Here is a 13,639-nt window from a genome sequence, read left to right as displayed (position 1 = left end):
GGCATTTACCTGGCAAAGATTCAAGCAATTCCTGCACGACGTCAGTGTGCCCAAAATGAGCTGCCACCACAGCTGGGTTGTCATCGGTGGGCTCCGTGGGCAGCTCCACCCGTCTCTCGGTGAGAAGGTATCGGACGGTCTCCAGATCCCCATAGGCCGCTGAGATGCTCAGAAGCCGGCCCTGCTCAAAACAGAGCAGGAACAATAGGACTTTGGGGAGCTGGGTGCTGTTAGGAAGTACCAAGAGAATCAACTCGAAATGCCTCGCCAAGTCCGTGGGCAAGACTGGGCTGTGCTGTCTGGGATGGCACTATGGGTCGCATGTGGGTGTTGGGGACTTGCAATTGAGGGCTCACACAAAGTGAGAGGAGCCGGGAGCATAAAATCACACGCAATTTTCAAAGACTCAGTCCAAAACTGTCAACGACCTCGTCAATAATTTTTATATTGATCACGTGTTGAAATGATCTTTAATACATTCGGATTAAATAAAATATACGGTTGATATTTCATCTGTTTCTGTTTTTGAATGTGACTGCTAGACAACTTGATATAAATGTGGCTCCCATTCCGTTTCTTTGGGACAGCATAAGCTTCACGAGGATGGGGACCGTGTGAGTATCCCCATCTGAGGCAGAATACTAACACATGGACCAGGACGTGGAGGTTCAGAGGGGTTTTGTAGCTTGCCTGTGATCACACAGCTAGGAAATGGCTCTCAAAGACTATAAAAATGGCCTTGGCTTTTCGTGGGCTCACCGGGGCTGCCGAAAGAACGCTGGATTGGCATGTGCAGCGTGTGACTGCATTACTGAAACGTGAAGTCCTCCTGGAACTTGACTATTCCCCATGGACTTGGGCATCAGCGGTGTTCAAGGAGGTGCACGCAGAACCCACATCGGCACTGAGGCAGTCTGTGCCATCACTGACATTTACTGAGGACACACTACTGTGTGTAAGAAGCTGGGATGAGCACTGAGGGTGCCAGAACCAATCCGTGGCATGAAAGAGCACATTTTGCTTGCTGAACAGGTTAGGAAACCTGTGCTTTCAGAGTCACTGTAGGGTGAGATGGACAGGGATGGGTCAACAGAATCCCAGGGATGGGGACAGATATATTAAGCTCTTATCATGCACTGAACATCCTATTTACATGGTCACACTTCATCCTGATAACAGTCTTGTGAGGACTGTATTTGTTGTTGATCTTAAAAAAAGAAAAGAGCCTGGGGTGGCTGGGTGGCTCAGTCAGTTAAGTGTCTGACTCTGGATTTCGGCTCAGGTATTGATCTTGCGGTTTGTGGGATCGAGCCCCGCGTCAGGCTCTGTTCTCACAGCTTGGGATGCTCTTTCTTGCTGCTCCTCCTCCCCCTCACCTCTCAAAAATAAATAAATAGACTTAAAATTAAAAAGTAAAGAGCCATTTATTTTACCTGCAAAATGGGTTTATTTGGGAATAGCAGAGAAATTGCAATTCAGGACAAGCCAACTACAGTGAACCATAGCCAAGTCTGGAGAACAGAAGAGAGGGGCTTACTTTTACAAGGGAAAAAGGAAGAAGCTGGGAGGGTGTTTCACTGAGTTCCCATTGGCTGGGCTGTTGCTGGGCAAGGAGAAATTCTTCCTTCCTCCAGCTGCGGTGTGGTAAGTAAGCCTCCTTGGAGAATGCAGGGTTTGCTTCTGAAGGTGAGTGATAGTGCGTGAGAACTCCCCTTCAGGGCTTCCAGACTCCAGTTTAAGTGAGGTTTCTTTTATTTATTTTCACACTGTATATCCATCTTGTGGGTGAGGAAATGAAGGCTTGCCCACAGCGAGGGAATTTACAGTCTGCAGAACTATCCAGGATTTGAACTGGGGTCTGTCTAGCCCCAAACCTATGTTCTCCCCCTTCTACCCAAGACTTCCCAGGAACCGTGGGACCTGGAGGGAGGCCTGGGCTCTGAAGGAGAGTGAATGAGCTGGTGATGTGACATACTCATTCAATATGACCGAAAAAGCAAAACCCACTGGCCTGCCAATCTGCCCGGGGTGGGGCCCGGGAGGCCTGCCATTCCAGGAAAGCACTTGCATTAGGGAGAAAAACCACAGGGATTGATTAAATGACTCACTGCACACAACCAACAGCTGTCTAGATGCTAGTGGGTTGGAGGCTTAAAAGCCCCATCCTCATGAAGTGGTAATTTCCTAGGAGTCAGCCTGAAGCCAAGAGGAACCAGAAGGCAGGAAAGGTCAGGGCTGGCACTCTGGCTAGAGACAGCCCAGAGGTTCTATAGTGTGTATTTATTTTAATTCAAATAGCACAGAAAAGTATAAAATAAAAAAGGAGGCCTCCCTCCATACCTCTACTTCCCAATGCCCTTTTGCAAAGGAAAGTGCTTTTACACAGCCTTCCAGAACATGTTCATCCATATCAACACATGGGTAATCCCACATGAAACCAACTATTTTTTTACTTTAGTCATTGTAACTTAAAAAAAAAAATTAATGTTTATTTATTTTTGAGACAAAAAGAGAGAGCACGAGCAGGGAAGGGGCAGACAGAGGGAGGCATACAATCCAAAGCAGGCTCCAGGCTCTGAGCTGTTAGCACAGAGCCTGACATGGGGCTTGAACTTATGAACCTTGAGATCATGACCTGAGCTGAAGTCGAATGCTTAACCGACTGAGCCACCCAGGCACCTGCAGTCATTATAATTTTATTGGCATATAATACACCTACAGACAAGGACACAAATTCTGTGTTCAGTTTCATGAACTGTTATAAATGAGCACATTCATGTAATGGACATCCAGACCACGGAACCTAAGATTATCTGTGCTCCAAAGTCCCCCTTCTAGTCACTGTCCTACCTGAAATAACCACTATCCTGACTTTTAACACCACAGATTCATTCTTGGCCAGTTTTTAAATGTTATAAAAGTGGAATTAGACTTCACTTATTTTTTTTTTTTTCTGTTTGCTTTGAAGTAGACACTCATTGGAAGTTGCAAAGACAGTCTTGAGGAGCATCCATGTTTCCTTAACTCAGTTTCCCTCGATGGTGACACCTTACACAACTGTACTTCAAGATCAAACCCAGTAATTTGATGTTAGTACAATGTGGGTATATCACTCTGCACTTGTGCAAACACCACTGTGATCAAGATACAGAACTACTCCGGGGTGCCTGAGTAGCTCAGCCGGTTAAGCATCGGACTTAGGCTTGGGTCATGATCTCGAGGTTTGTGGGTTCGAGCCCTGCATCGAGATCTGTGCTGACAGCTTGGAGCCCGGAGCCTGCTTCAGATTCTGTGTCTCCCTCTCTCTTTGCCCCTCCCCACTCTCTCTCAAAAATAAACACTAAAAAACTTAAAAAAAAAAAAAAGATACAGAACTACTCCATTGTGAGACCAGTCTCTCCAGCCTCCCCTTCCCCGCTTTACTGTCACACTCACCTTACTGCCCTCCACCATCACTAACCCCAGCAGCCACAAATGTCTCTTCCATATCTATAATTTTGCCATTTTGAGAATGTTTATATACGAATGGAATCATACAGAATGTGACCTTGTGAGATTGTTTCTTTTTTAATATCCTGCTCAGCATAATGCCCTTGAGATCCACCTGAATGGCTGCATATTTCAAAGAGTTTCTTTGTGTTACTTAGTATCATATTTATATTTTAATATATTTATACTATATATTACATTTTATATATGTGTAGTATACTTTTATATTATATTCCATTGTATGTATAACCACTCATCTGCTAAGAGTTTTATGTAGTATCTAGTTCCTATTACAAGTAGAACTGCTAAGAACAAATCATGCACAGATTTCTGTGCACACATAAGTTTTCATTTCCCTAGGTTAAACGCTCAGGAGTGCACTTGCTGGGTCATAATGTAAGTGTGTTTTTGTTTTTAAAGAAACTGCCAAACTATTTTCCGGAATGGAAATATTCTCACCATAATGAATGAGAGATAGTTTCTCTACATCCTCATCAGAATTTGGCATTCTATTTTTTTAAATTTTAGACATTCTAATCAATATGTAGTTATATTCCATTGTGTCTTAATTTGCATTTCCCTAGTGGCTAATGATGTTGAACATCTTCTCATGGATTTATTGGCCATTTGTATATACTCTTCCACAAAATGTTTCTTCATCTATTTCCTACATTACTTAACTGGATTGTTTGCCTTTTATGTTGAATGTTGGGAGATTTTTTATGTATAAATCAGAGATGAGTCCTTTGTCAGATATGTGATTTGCAAGTATTTTCTCCAAGCCTGTAGCTTATCTTTTCTCTCTCTCTTTTTTTTTTTTTCAACGTTTATTTATTTTTGGGATAGAGAGAGACAGAGCATGAACGGGGGAGGGGCAGAGAGAGAGGGAGACACAGAATCGGAAACAGGCTCCAGGCTCTGAGCCATCAGCCCAGAGCCTGACGCGGGGCTCGAACTCACGGACCGCGAGATCGTGACCTGGCTGAAGTCGGACGCTTAACCGACTGCGCCACCCAGGCGCCCCTCTTTTCTCTCTCTTAACAGGGTCTTTCTCAAAGCAAAAGTTGTTAATTTGTCAATTTTTTCTTTTATGGATAATTTCTTTTTTGGATTTTCTATGTAGACTGTCATGTCATCTGCAAAAAGAGATCGTTTTATTTTTCTTTCAGATGTGTATGCCTTTTATTTCATTTTCTTGTCTTACTGCATTGGCCAGAACTCCCAGTAATATATTGAATATAATTTTATATAATTATTCTCAAATAAAACTTCCAGTATTACATTGAGAATAGATATCCTTGTCTTATTCCCAATTTAGGGGTAAATCAGTCTTTCACCATCAGGTATGAAGTTTGTTGTAGGTTTCTGTAGATATTCATCAGGCTGAGGAAGCTCCCCTCCATTCTTAATTTTCTAAGAGTTTTTATCATGAGGGTATTAAATTTAGTCAAATGTTTTTTCTGCATCAAGTGATATGATAATGTGATTTTTTTCTTCTTCACTTTAAGCCTTAATCCATTCAAACTGATATAACAAAATACCACAGACTGAGTGGCAGAAAAATAACAAAAATTTATTTCTTACAGTTTTGGAGGCTGGATGTTTGAGATTATGGTGCCAATGTGGTCAGATGAGGGCCTTCCTCCCAGTGGCTGATCTCTTCTGTCTTACATGGCAGAATAGGACTAGGGAGGTCTGTGGGATCTATTTAATAAGAGCACTAACCCCATTCATAAGAGCTCCAGCGTTATGACCTAATCACCTTCCAGAAGCCTCAACTCCAAACACCATCACTTTATTCAACATAGGCATTTTGGGGGGACACATTCAGTCTGTAGCAGTCTATTAATATGGAGGATTATATTGGCTGATTATTGAGTACTGTACTGAACCAGTCTTGTATCTCTAGAATAAATCCCACTTGATCATGGTGTTTAACTCTTTTCATATATTGTTGAAATCTATTTGTAATATGTTAAGAATTTTTGCATCTATATTCATGATGGCTCAGTCTGTACTTTTCTGTTTTGTACTGTCTTTGTCTGGTTTGGGTATCAGGTATATTGGACTCACAGAAGTGTTGAAAAGTATTCGTAGAGTTGGTGTTAATTCTTTTTTAAACATTTGGTAGAATTCTCCCATGGAGGTATCTGGGTCTATAGATTTCTTTTTTTTTTTTTAATTTTTTAAAATGTTTGTTTCTGAGAGACAGAGAGAGAGCATGAGCAGGGGAGGGGCAGAGAGAGACACACACACAGAATCTGAAGCAGGCTCCAGGCTCTGAGCTGTCATGTCAGCACAGAGCTCAATGTGGGGCTTGAACCCGTGAACCATGAGATCATGACCTGAGCTGAAGTCTGTTGCTTACCTGACTGAGCCACCCAGGCCCCCTTATAGATTTCTTTTTAGGAGGTTTTAACTTGTGAATTGAATTTCCTTAATAGTTAAAGGGCTATTAAAATCATGTACGTATTTTATAGTGGTGAGTTATAGTTTGTACTTTTCCAGGATTGGTCCATTTCATCTAAGTTGTCAAATTTATGTGTATAGAGTTGTTCCTTTACAATCCTTTTGATATTTGTAGGGTATGTAGTGCCATTACTTGTTTCCTTCCTGATATTAGATATTTTTCTCTTGTCTTATGTTAGTTTTCCTAGAGGTTTGTCAATTTTGTTGATCTTTTCAAAAAATTACCTTTTTTTCACTGACTTTTTCTATTGTTTTTCTGTTTAAATTTCATCATTTTTCTACTCTTAATTTTAGTATTTCCTTTCTCCCACTTGATTTGGATTTATTTTGCTCTTCTTATAGCTCCTTTAGGTGGAAGTTTTGGATCATTAATTTGAGACTTCTCCTCTTTGTTAATGTAAGTAGTTAGTGCTATAAATTTCCCTCTCTGCACTGCCTTAGCTACATCCCACAAATTTTGACATGTTGTATTTTCATTTTTGTTCAGTTAAAAGTATTTTTTAAATTGCCCTTGAGACCTTGTCTTTGATCCATGGGTAATTTAAAAGTCTGTGGTTAGCTTCCAGGTGCTTGGAGATTTTCCTATTATCTTTTTGCTATTAATTTCCAGTTTGATTCCACTGAAGTTAGAGAACATATTCTGTCTGATTTTAATTCTTTTAAATGTGATGAGGTTTATCTTATGGCCTAGGATGTGCAGTCTATCTAGAGATATTCTCTGTGGACACTTGAAAAGAATGTGCATTCTGCTCTTGTTGTGTGGAATGTTTTATAAATGTCAGTTTGATTCTGTGGGCTGATGGTGTGAAGTTCTGTATCCTTACTGATTTTCTGCCTAGTTGTTCTATCATTTGTTGAGAGAGGGTGTCAAACTATAAGTCTCCAATTATTATTGTGGATTTATCTCGTTCTCCTTTCAGTTATGCCAGTTTTTGTTTCACATATTTTACAGCTCTGTTGTTTGGTGCATGCACATTTAGGATTCCTATGTCTTCTTGATGGACTGACTCCTTCAACGTTATGAAATATTCCTCCCTGTCCATGGCAACTTCCTTTAGTCTGAAGTCTATTTTATCTGATACTTAGCCACTCCTTTCTTTTGATTAATATTTGCATGGTATATCTTTTTCTATCCATTTACTTTCAACCCACATATATCCTCTTTGGAGTGATTTTCCCATAGGCAGAATATACCTGCTCATGGTTATTTATTTATTTTTAATTATTTTATTATTTTTTAACGTTTATTTATTTTTGAGACAGAGACAGAGCATGAATGGGGGAGGGTCAGAGAAAGGGAGACACAGAATCCGAAACAGGCTCCAGGCTCTGAGCCGTCAGCACAGAGCCCGACGTGGGGCTTGAACTCACTGACCGCGAGATCATGACCTGAGCCGAAGTTGGCCACTTAACCGACTGAGCCACCCAGGCACCCCTTTTGTTTATTTATTTATTTTTTTGATCTACTCTGCAGTCTCTTAAAGTTTATGTTTTTGGAAAATTTATGTTAATATAGTTACTTACATATTAAAGCTAAGGTCTGCCATGCATTGTTTTGTTTTGTTTACTCTTTCATTTTTCTGATTATTTTCCTGCCTTCCTGTGAGCTTCTTAAACATTTTTCAAATCCCATTTTGATTGGTCAATAGTGTTTTTGAGTATACTTCTTTGTATGGTTTTGTTTTGTTTCTTTTCAGGGGAAAGTGCGAATGCAGTCCCCCACTACCACAAATTATGTAGTCCAGTTTCCCACATTTAGGGAAATCGCAGGGCTTAGTACATCCGGAGTGCAATGGATGAGCCTCACCCTGGGAAAACCATCTTCATGATCATGGTATCTCCCTTGCCAGGTAAGTGTACCTCTTTGTATAGTTTTTAAAGTGGTTGCTCTGGGTGTTACACACAGCTTAACCAAGTCTACCGGTTTCAACATTTCACCAGTTAAAGTGAAGTGTAAACACCTTTCTTGCTTTAAAGCACACACGAATTTATAATCATATGGAAAATGCTTGATATAATATTAGGTGAGAAAAAGCAGCATGCAAAACTATATACACAAAATGACTTTATCTCTGTTAGAAACAACAATGTACGTACAGATCAGCAAATGGAGAGAAAAAATAATGAAATTGTTAAGTGGGACTATTTGGCTGCATTAGGAATATGGTTACTTTCTTATTCTTTTCCTCTCTACTTTTACATTTTTCTAAATTTTCTTGTTAGCTTGCGCTATTTTCATAATGGAAAAGAAATGTAGAGGAATACAGTACATTAAACCTTCAGACTGGCCTTTTGTTGTTCACATTTCAGTTCCTGGGAAGGTGAAAGGGTGTGCATAGATAGTGGCAGGCTGAGAACTGGCTTGACAAGACTGGCAGCCATTAAGTTTACACGTGAAATGAGGTAAAAAAAATCCCCACTATGATTAGAGGACAACAAGGAAATAATCTGAATGATAACCTTCATCCAAGCCAGATCCCCAGTCTGGTTGAAGGAGCCGGCGTTGACCCTACCTTCTCTAGCTGGGATGTGCTGTCATCACAAGCCTCCTGGAGCAAGTGCCGGGCCCTGCTGGGGTCTCCTTGCTTGTATGCAGCGTGAATGCCCTCCGTCCCCGGGCACCGCGCTGTGGGGTCACTGCCTGGTGTGGACGGTTTGCTGCCCATGTCCCCAGCACCTGGGTGGACGGAAGCACACACACAATGTCACCATCACTTGCCCGTGCCGCTCATGGGAATCACGGAGAGGACAGCAGGATGAGCTCTCCATGAAATAAATCTGGGGCTTTAGGAAGAGAAAAGGGTTGCCCTGAAATAATGCCAGTGTCACCAAGGACAGCAGACCCCGGGATCTGCAGCCCTGTGGGAGGGACTTTCTGTCTGGGGCTGGTGCTGAGTCAGGCTGTCTGTGCAGCAACACTGTCCTGCCATGGAGTGGATCCAGGGCACCTATGGCAGCTGCCTGGCTGGGAACTGCCAGGCTGATCTCACTGACAGCGACAGAAAAGTAGGGGTTTGGTGGGAGAGCTGAAAGTCCAGCCAAATTGTTCCCCTTCTGTTTCCCTCACAGGGGTATAGTATCTAGTGGTGGAAGAAAGACAGGTCTAATATTCAGGATTTGGAAATTTATACTCACTCTGCCTAGAAAACCCCACTAAGGGTGTGGGATTTAGAATCAGCAGCCCTCATCCATACTTGCCCCTGCACAAATATGCCACATTCTGATCTTGGCGATCCTCTGAAACTCTAGGCCTTGGGACGCCATTGGACCACTAGTGTGACTGGCCCAGGGTGTCCCTAAGATATCTCTTGACTCTGCCAGTCTGGTTATCTGAAATGTGGCTCATCCATCAGGCAATATCTTGCTGTCCTCTAATTGTGACACTGGCTGTGCTACTTGGGAAAAATGGCGAGCTTTGCAGCAGGCATGTTGCAGCAATGATGGGGCATTCACTGAGCAGTCATGATTGGCTGAGCACCATACTGGGTGCTGAAGATGTATAAGTAAAGTAAGTCAGCTCCTACCCTCATTGAGCTCTCCCTTTAGAACAGGGGTTTTGTGGACCTCAAAGGTTGATGAACAGCCTTCCGAGGTTGCCTGAACATCCTAAATTGGACACAAAACTCTGTGTGTGTGTGTGTGTGTCTGTGTGTGTGTGCACACGCACATGCACATGTGTGTGTGTGTGTACATTCTTCTGAGGAGAAAATTCAAGGCTTCTACCAGATTTCCAAATGTGCAAGTGAATCAGAGTTAAAAGTTTTACCTCTATAAATATTACTGAAAATACCACAATGAATGAGGAGTTATGTTCTGAATGTGTTGAATGAAATAGGGAGAGAATCCTACCATGCTTGGCCAAGTTCACATAGTCAGTAAAAGGCAAACCTGAACTGAAGTTTGGACCCCTAGCTCTCAGGCTAGGGTGAACCTCCTCCATGTCTCTGCTACCTCTTTGAAGGAATGAATAAAAGAAGCTTCTTCTCACATGAAAATAATGCGGGGCAAGGTTGGCTTCCAAACTCTCATATCACAGAAGTGAATCACATTATACCAGCTGACATTTGGACAACTAAAAAAATATATATTTATAATAACATACATTTATGCACTTAGAAACAAATTTAACCAAAGATGGGAAGACCTCTATAAATGAAAAGACATTCCATGTTCATGGATTAGAAAAATCAATATTATTAGCAGGTCAATTCTTCTCAATTTTATCTACAGATTGAATAAAATCCCAGCCATAATTTTTATAGGTTTTGGGGGGTATAAATTAACAATCTGACCTTCAAATCTGTATGGAAATTCAAAGGATTTTAAATATCCAAAGTAATCTTGAAAAAGAAGAGACCTGGAAGATAGATACCATGTGATGTCAAGACTTACTATAAAGCTACAGTAATCAAGGCATTGTGGTACCAGTATAGACAAATAAACCCATGGAACAGCATAGAGAATTGAGAAATGTACCCATACTTGTACATTCAATTGATTTTTGCAAGAGTGCCAAAGAAATACAATGAGAAAAGCAGTCTTTTCAACAAATGGTGCTGGAACAACTGGACACCCACAATGAATAAAAAGAAACTTGGACTCCTACTTCTCACCCCCGCCCCCCTCCCCCAACACATTAATTTGAGACAGACCATGGACCTAACATAAAGGTTAAAATTATGGAACTTCTAGAAAAACAGACATAAGAGAATATATTTATGTCTTGAGAGTAAGTAAAGATTTCTTAGATGGGACACAGAAGGCAATAACCATGATAGGAAAAATTACTAAATTAGACTTCACCAAATTTTAGAACTTTTGCTCATCAGAAGATTGAGCTACCGTTTAAAAGTGAAAAGGCAACTTGTATACTGGAAGAAAATATTTACCAAACGTAAATCAAGAAAAAAATAGAATGGTATCCAGAATACAAAAATGATTCCAAAACTCAGTAATAAAGGACAGCCCAATTAAAAATGGGCAAAGATTGGAACAGCAGAGGATATTAAAAATATTCAAAAAGCTCAATATCACTAATTATCGGACAGATGCTAATTAAAACCAGAAGCAGACACAGCTATACTCCCACCAGAATCACCAAAATTTAAGAAGACTTACAATATTTAGTGAGATTATGGAGCAACCAGAACACTCATGCTTCATTGGCTGGAGTGTAAAATGGCACAAATGGAGTGTAAAATGGAAACAAGTCTGGTGGTTTCTTATAAAACTAAACATACAGCTACCCTATGATCCAGCAATTCTGTTTTCAGATATTTAGCCAAGAGAAATATGTCTAAAAAGCTTATCCAAGAATGTTCACAGCAGCTTCATTCATACTGTTTCCAAACTGTAAATAGCACGTGTCCATCAACAGAAGGACGGATAAACAACTACGGTGGTTTAGTAACTACTCAGCTATAAAAAGGAATGAACTACTGATCCATGAAATAAGTGACAGGCAGTCTCAAAACATAATGCTGAGTGAAAGACTGATCACAAAATGATTCCGTTTATATGCTGTTGTAATCGATGGGTGAAAAAAAATCAGAATGGTGGTTCCTGGGGGGCAGGGGCAAGCATGAAGTTTACCAGGGCGGGGGCATGAGAAAATTGCTGTTTGTTACTTGTCAAAGCTTATCAAACAGTCTAATGAAGACTTGTGCATTTTGCTCTATATGGATTTTACCCACAAGCACTATCAACAATATTGGACTGTAGTTAATAACATAAGTGCTGAAGATTTTGAGGGTGATGTGTACAGATGCTTGCAAGTTTCTTTGAAATGTACCGAAAATATTGGATTGATGGATGGACACAGGGATACAGATACGGATAGAATGTGAGAGAGCAACTTTAGAAAATGTTAATGGTAGAATTTAGGTAGTGGGTAATGGATGTACATGGTTCAATTCTTTCAACTTCACATTTACGTTTTTTTGTTTGCTTGTTTGTTTTTGTAACAAAATGTACAGAAGTGAATCAAAATATCATACCCTAAATGCAGGGCCGACCATATGGCACACTATGTAAGCGCCACCATCAGGGCCGAAAAATCCTGCTCTGTAGAAAGGCAAAGACAAGGGCTTACAGTAAAGGCGCTTGACACTGTTCGGGGTCTTTACAGCTGATTCTAAGCCATGACTTCCACTACTTCAAAAAAATCCATGGAAAATCCACTTCTGAAAAATCCATGGAAGGGATAAGCATCACACACCATCTGCACCATTCCCAAAACACCAATGCAAGACTGCTGTGTCTGAGTGGAGATTACTGGGGATCTTTGGTTGTGTATTTTTGTAAAGAGGAATCACAAAACGGCTCAGGGTATAGTGGTTGCACTTGTGAGTAAGACAGCTTTGCTCCCCAACACAAGCTAACTGTCCCATTAATTATTTACCATCAGAGACCCTGGGACATCAGAGAGCTGACTGGGAGGAGAAAAGCATGGGCAGGTTGCAAGAAGGAGGTAAAATCAACAGCAGCAGCATCCATCAGGAGGGGCACTTAATTATGTCATTGCCCATCTTTCAAAATTAAACAAATATTTCCCTTATCTCTGTAGATTACAAGCATGAGTGTGTGTGTGTGTGTGTGTGTGTGTGTGTGTGTGTGTGTGGTATGTGTGTGTACACAGGCAAGTATAAAGTGACCTCTTCTGTTCACGTTAGGAACATAAATAAAAACAGTTCACCTTTGAGTCTCAATTGAGTGACACTGAGAAGGCAGAACCTAGAGGGTAGAGGGTGCATGTCAAATTACAAGGGTGATTTTACTTTAACTTGATTTTTAAATAATGCAGCATATGTGCAGTAAATGATGCAATCGGAACCAAGACTCTACTCAATTCTATTTATATAATTTTTAACGTTGTGGTGTTTTCAGTTCTGCATCTGATTTTCTTAGGTTGCATGGACAATGCACGTCCACTGTGACTGATGCTGAGGGCTGGGGCGGGGTCTGGCACATTCAAATTGTTGGAAGGACATTGCAGGAAAACATCCACTAATGTGCATGCATTTGATTTAATCTGCCAACTTCTCTTAATTTCCTGAAATTATAAAAATAATGGTTAGCATATATTTAAATTGAAAGAAAAAAGACCACAAGGCTAATAATTAGTATCAAGGATGGGCTGGGGTGGAATTAATAATGGAATTAGAAAAGATGTTTGTTCTTTATTTCCCCATAATGGAAATAGATGACTATTTTGTTTTAAACCTTAAAGAAATTACACCAGTAATAAAAGAGCACATTCTCACTGAAAAAAAAAAATAATACAGAACTTAATGATGTAATAAAGCAGAAGCCTTCCTCCCCACCATCAGACACCTTTTCTTGAGGTAAATATTTACTTTCATATTACTTTTCCCCCCAAATACTACAACTCTGTATTTGACAACTGGTGACTTCTGATTTAAACTTAAAGCGGAAGACTGTATTTACACCACTCAAGATTATTCAGGGATTTGTGCCTGTTAATCAGCCATTGTCCATAATTCTATTCTTCTCTGCAGTAAAATGTGACAGCTCTAAGTGTTTTGTTCATACAGATGTAAAATTCGTATTAAAAATGTAAACACCCAAAGTGTATCCTATTTCAATAAAATACCAAATAAGTCACTAAAACCACTAGGAAAATAATTGTAGAACATTAGAATGATTCAGTTTCAAAAAAAAA

The 13,639-nt window shown here is 40.4% G+C and overlaps 1 protein-coding gene and 1 non-coding gene across 3 annotated transcripts in view; both read right to left on the bottom strand.

Annotated features, from left to right (window-relative positions):
- LRRK1 (leucine rich repeat kinase 1) overlaps positions 1 to 13,639 on the bottom strand; it is a 127,606-nt gene that overhangs the window by 77,349 nt on the left and 36,618 nt on the right. For both annotated transcript variants that reach the window (XM_040493807.1, XM_040493808.1), the window contains exons 2-3: positions 8,472 to 8,635; positions 10 to 181 (exon numbers count right to left, since the gene is read on the bottom strand). In XM_040493807.1, the coding sequence (XP_040349741.1) occupies positions 10 to 181; positions 8,472 to 8,635 (336 nt within the window). The remainder of the gene's footprint in view (positions 1 to 9; positions 182 to 8,471; positions 8,636 to 13,639) is intronic.
- On the bottom strand, positions 7,653 to 7,816 carry LOC121042619 (U1 spliceosomal RNA). Its single transcript, XR_005796336.1, has one exon. It is a non-coding gene; the product is annotated as a U1 spliceosomal RNA (small nuclear RNA).

This window comes from Herpailurus yagouaroundi, unplaced genomic scaffold (genome assembly GCF_014898765.1).
Source record: "Herpailurus yagouaroundi ecotype Mexico unplaced genomic scaffold, PumYag 185, whole genome shotgun sequence".
Classification (NCBI taxonomy): Eukaryota; Metazoa; Chordata; class Mammalia; order Carnivora; family Felidae; genus Herpailurus; species Herpailurus yagouaroundi.
This window is presented reverse-complemented; position numbering and strand designations above follow the sequence as displayed.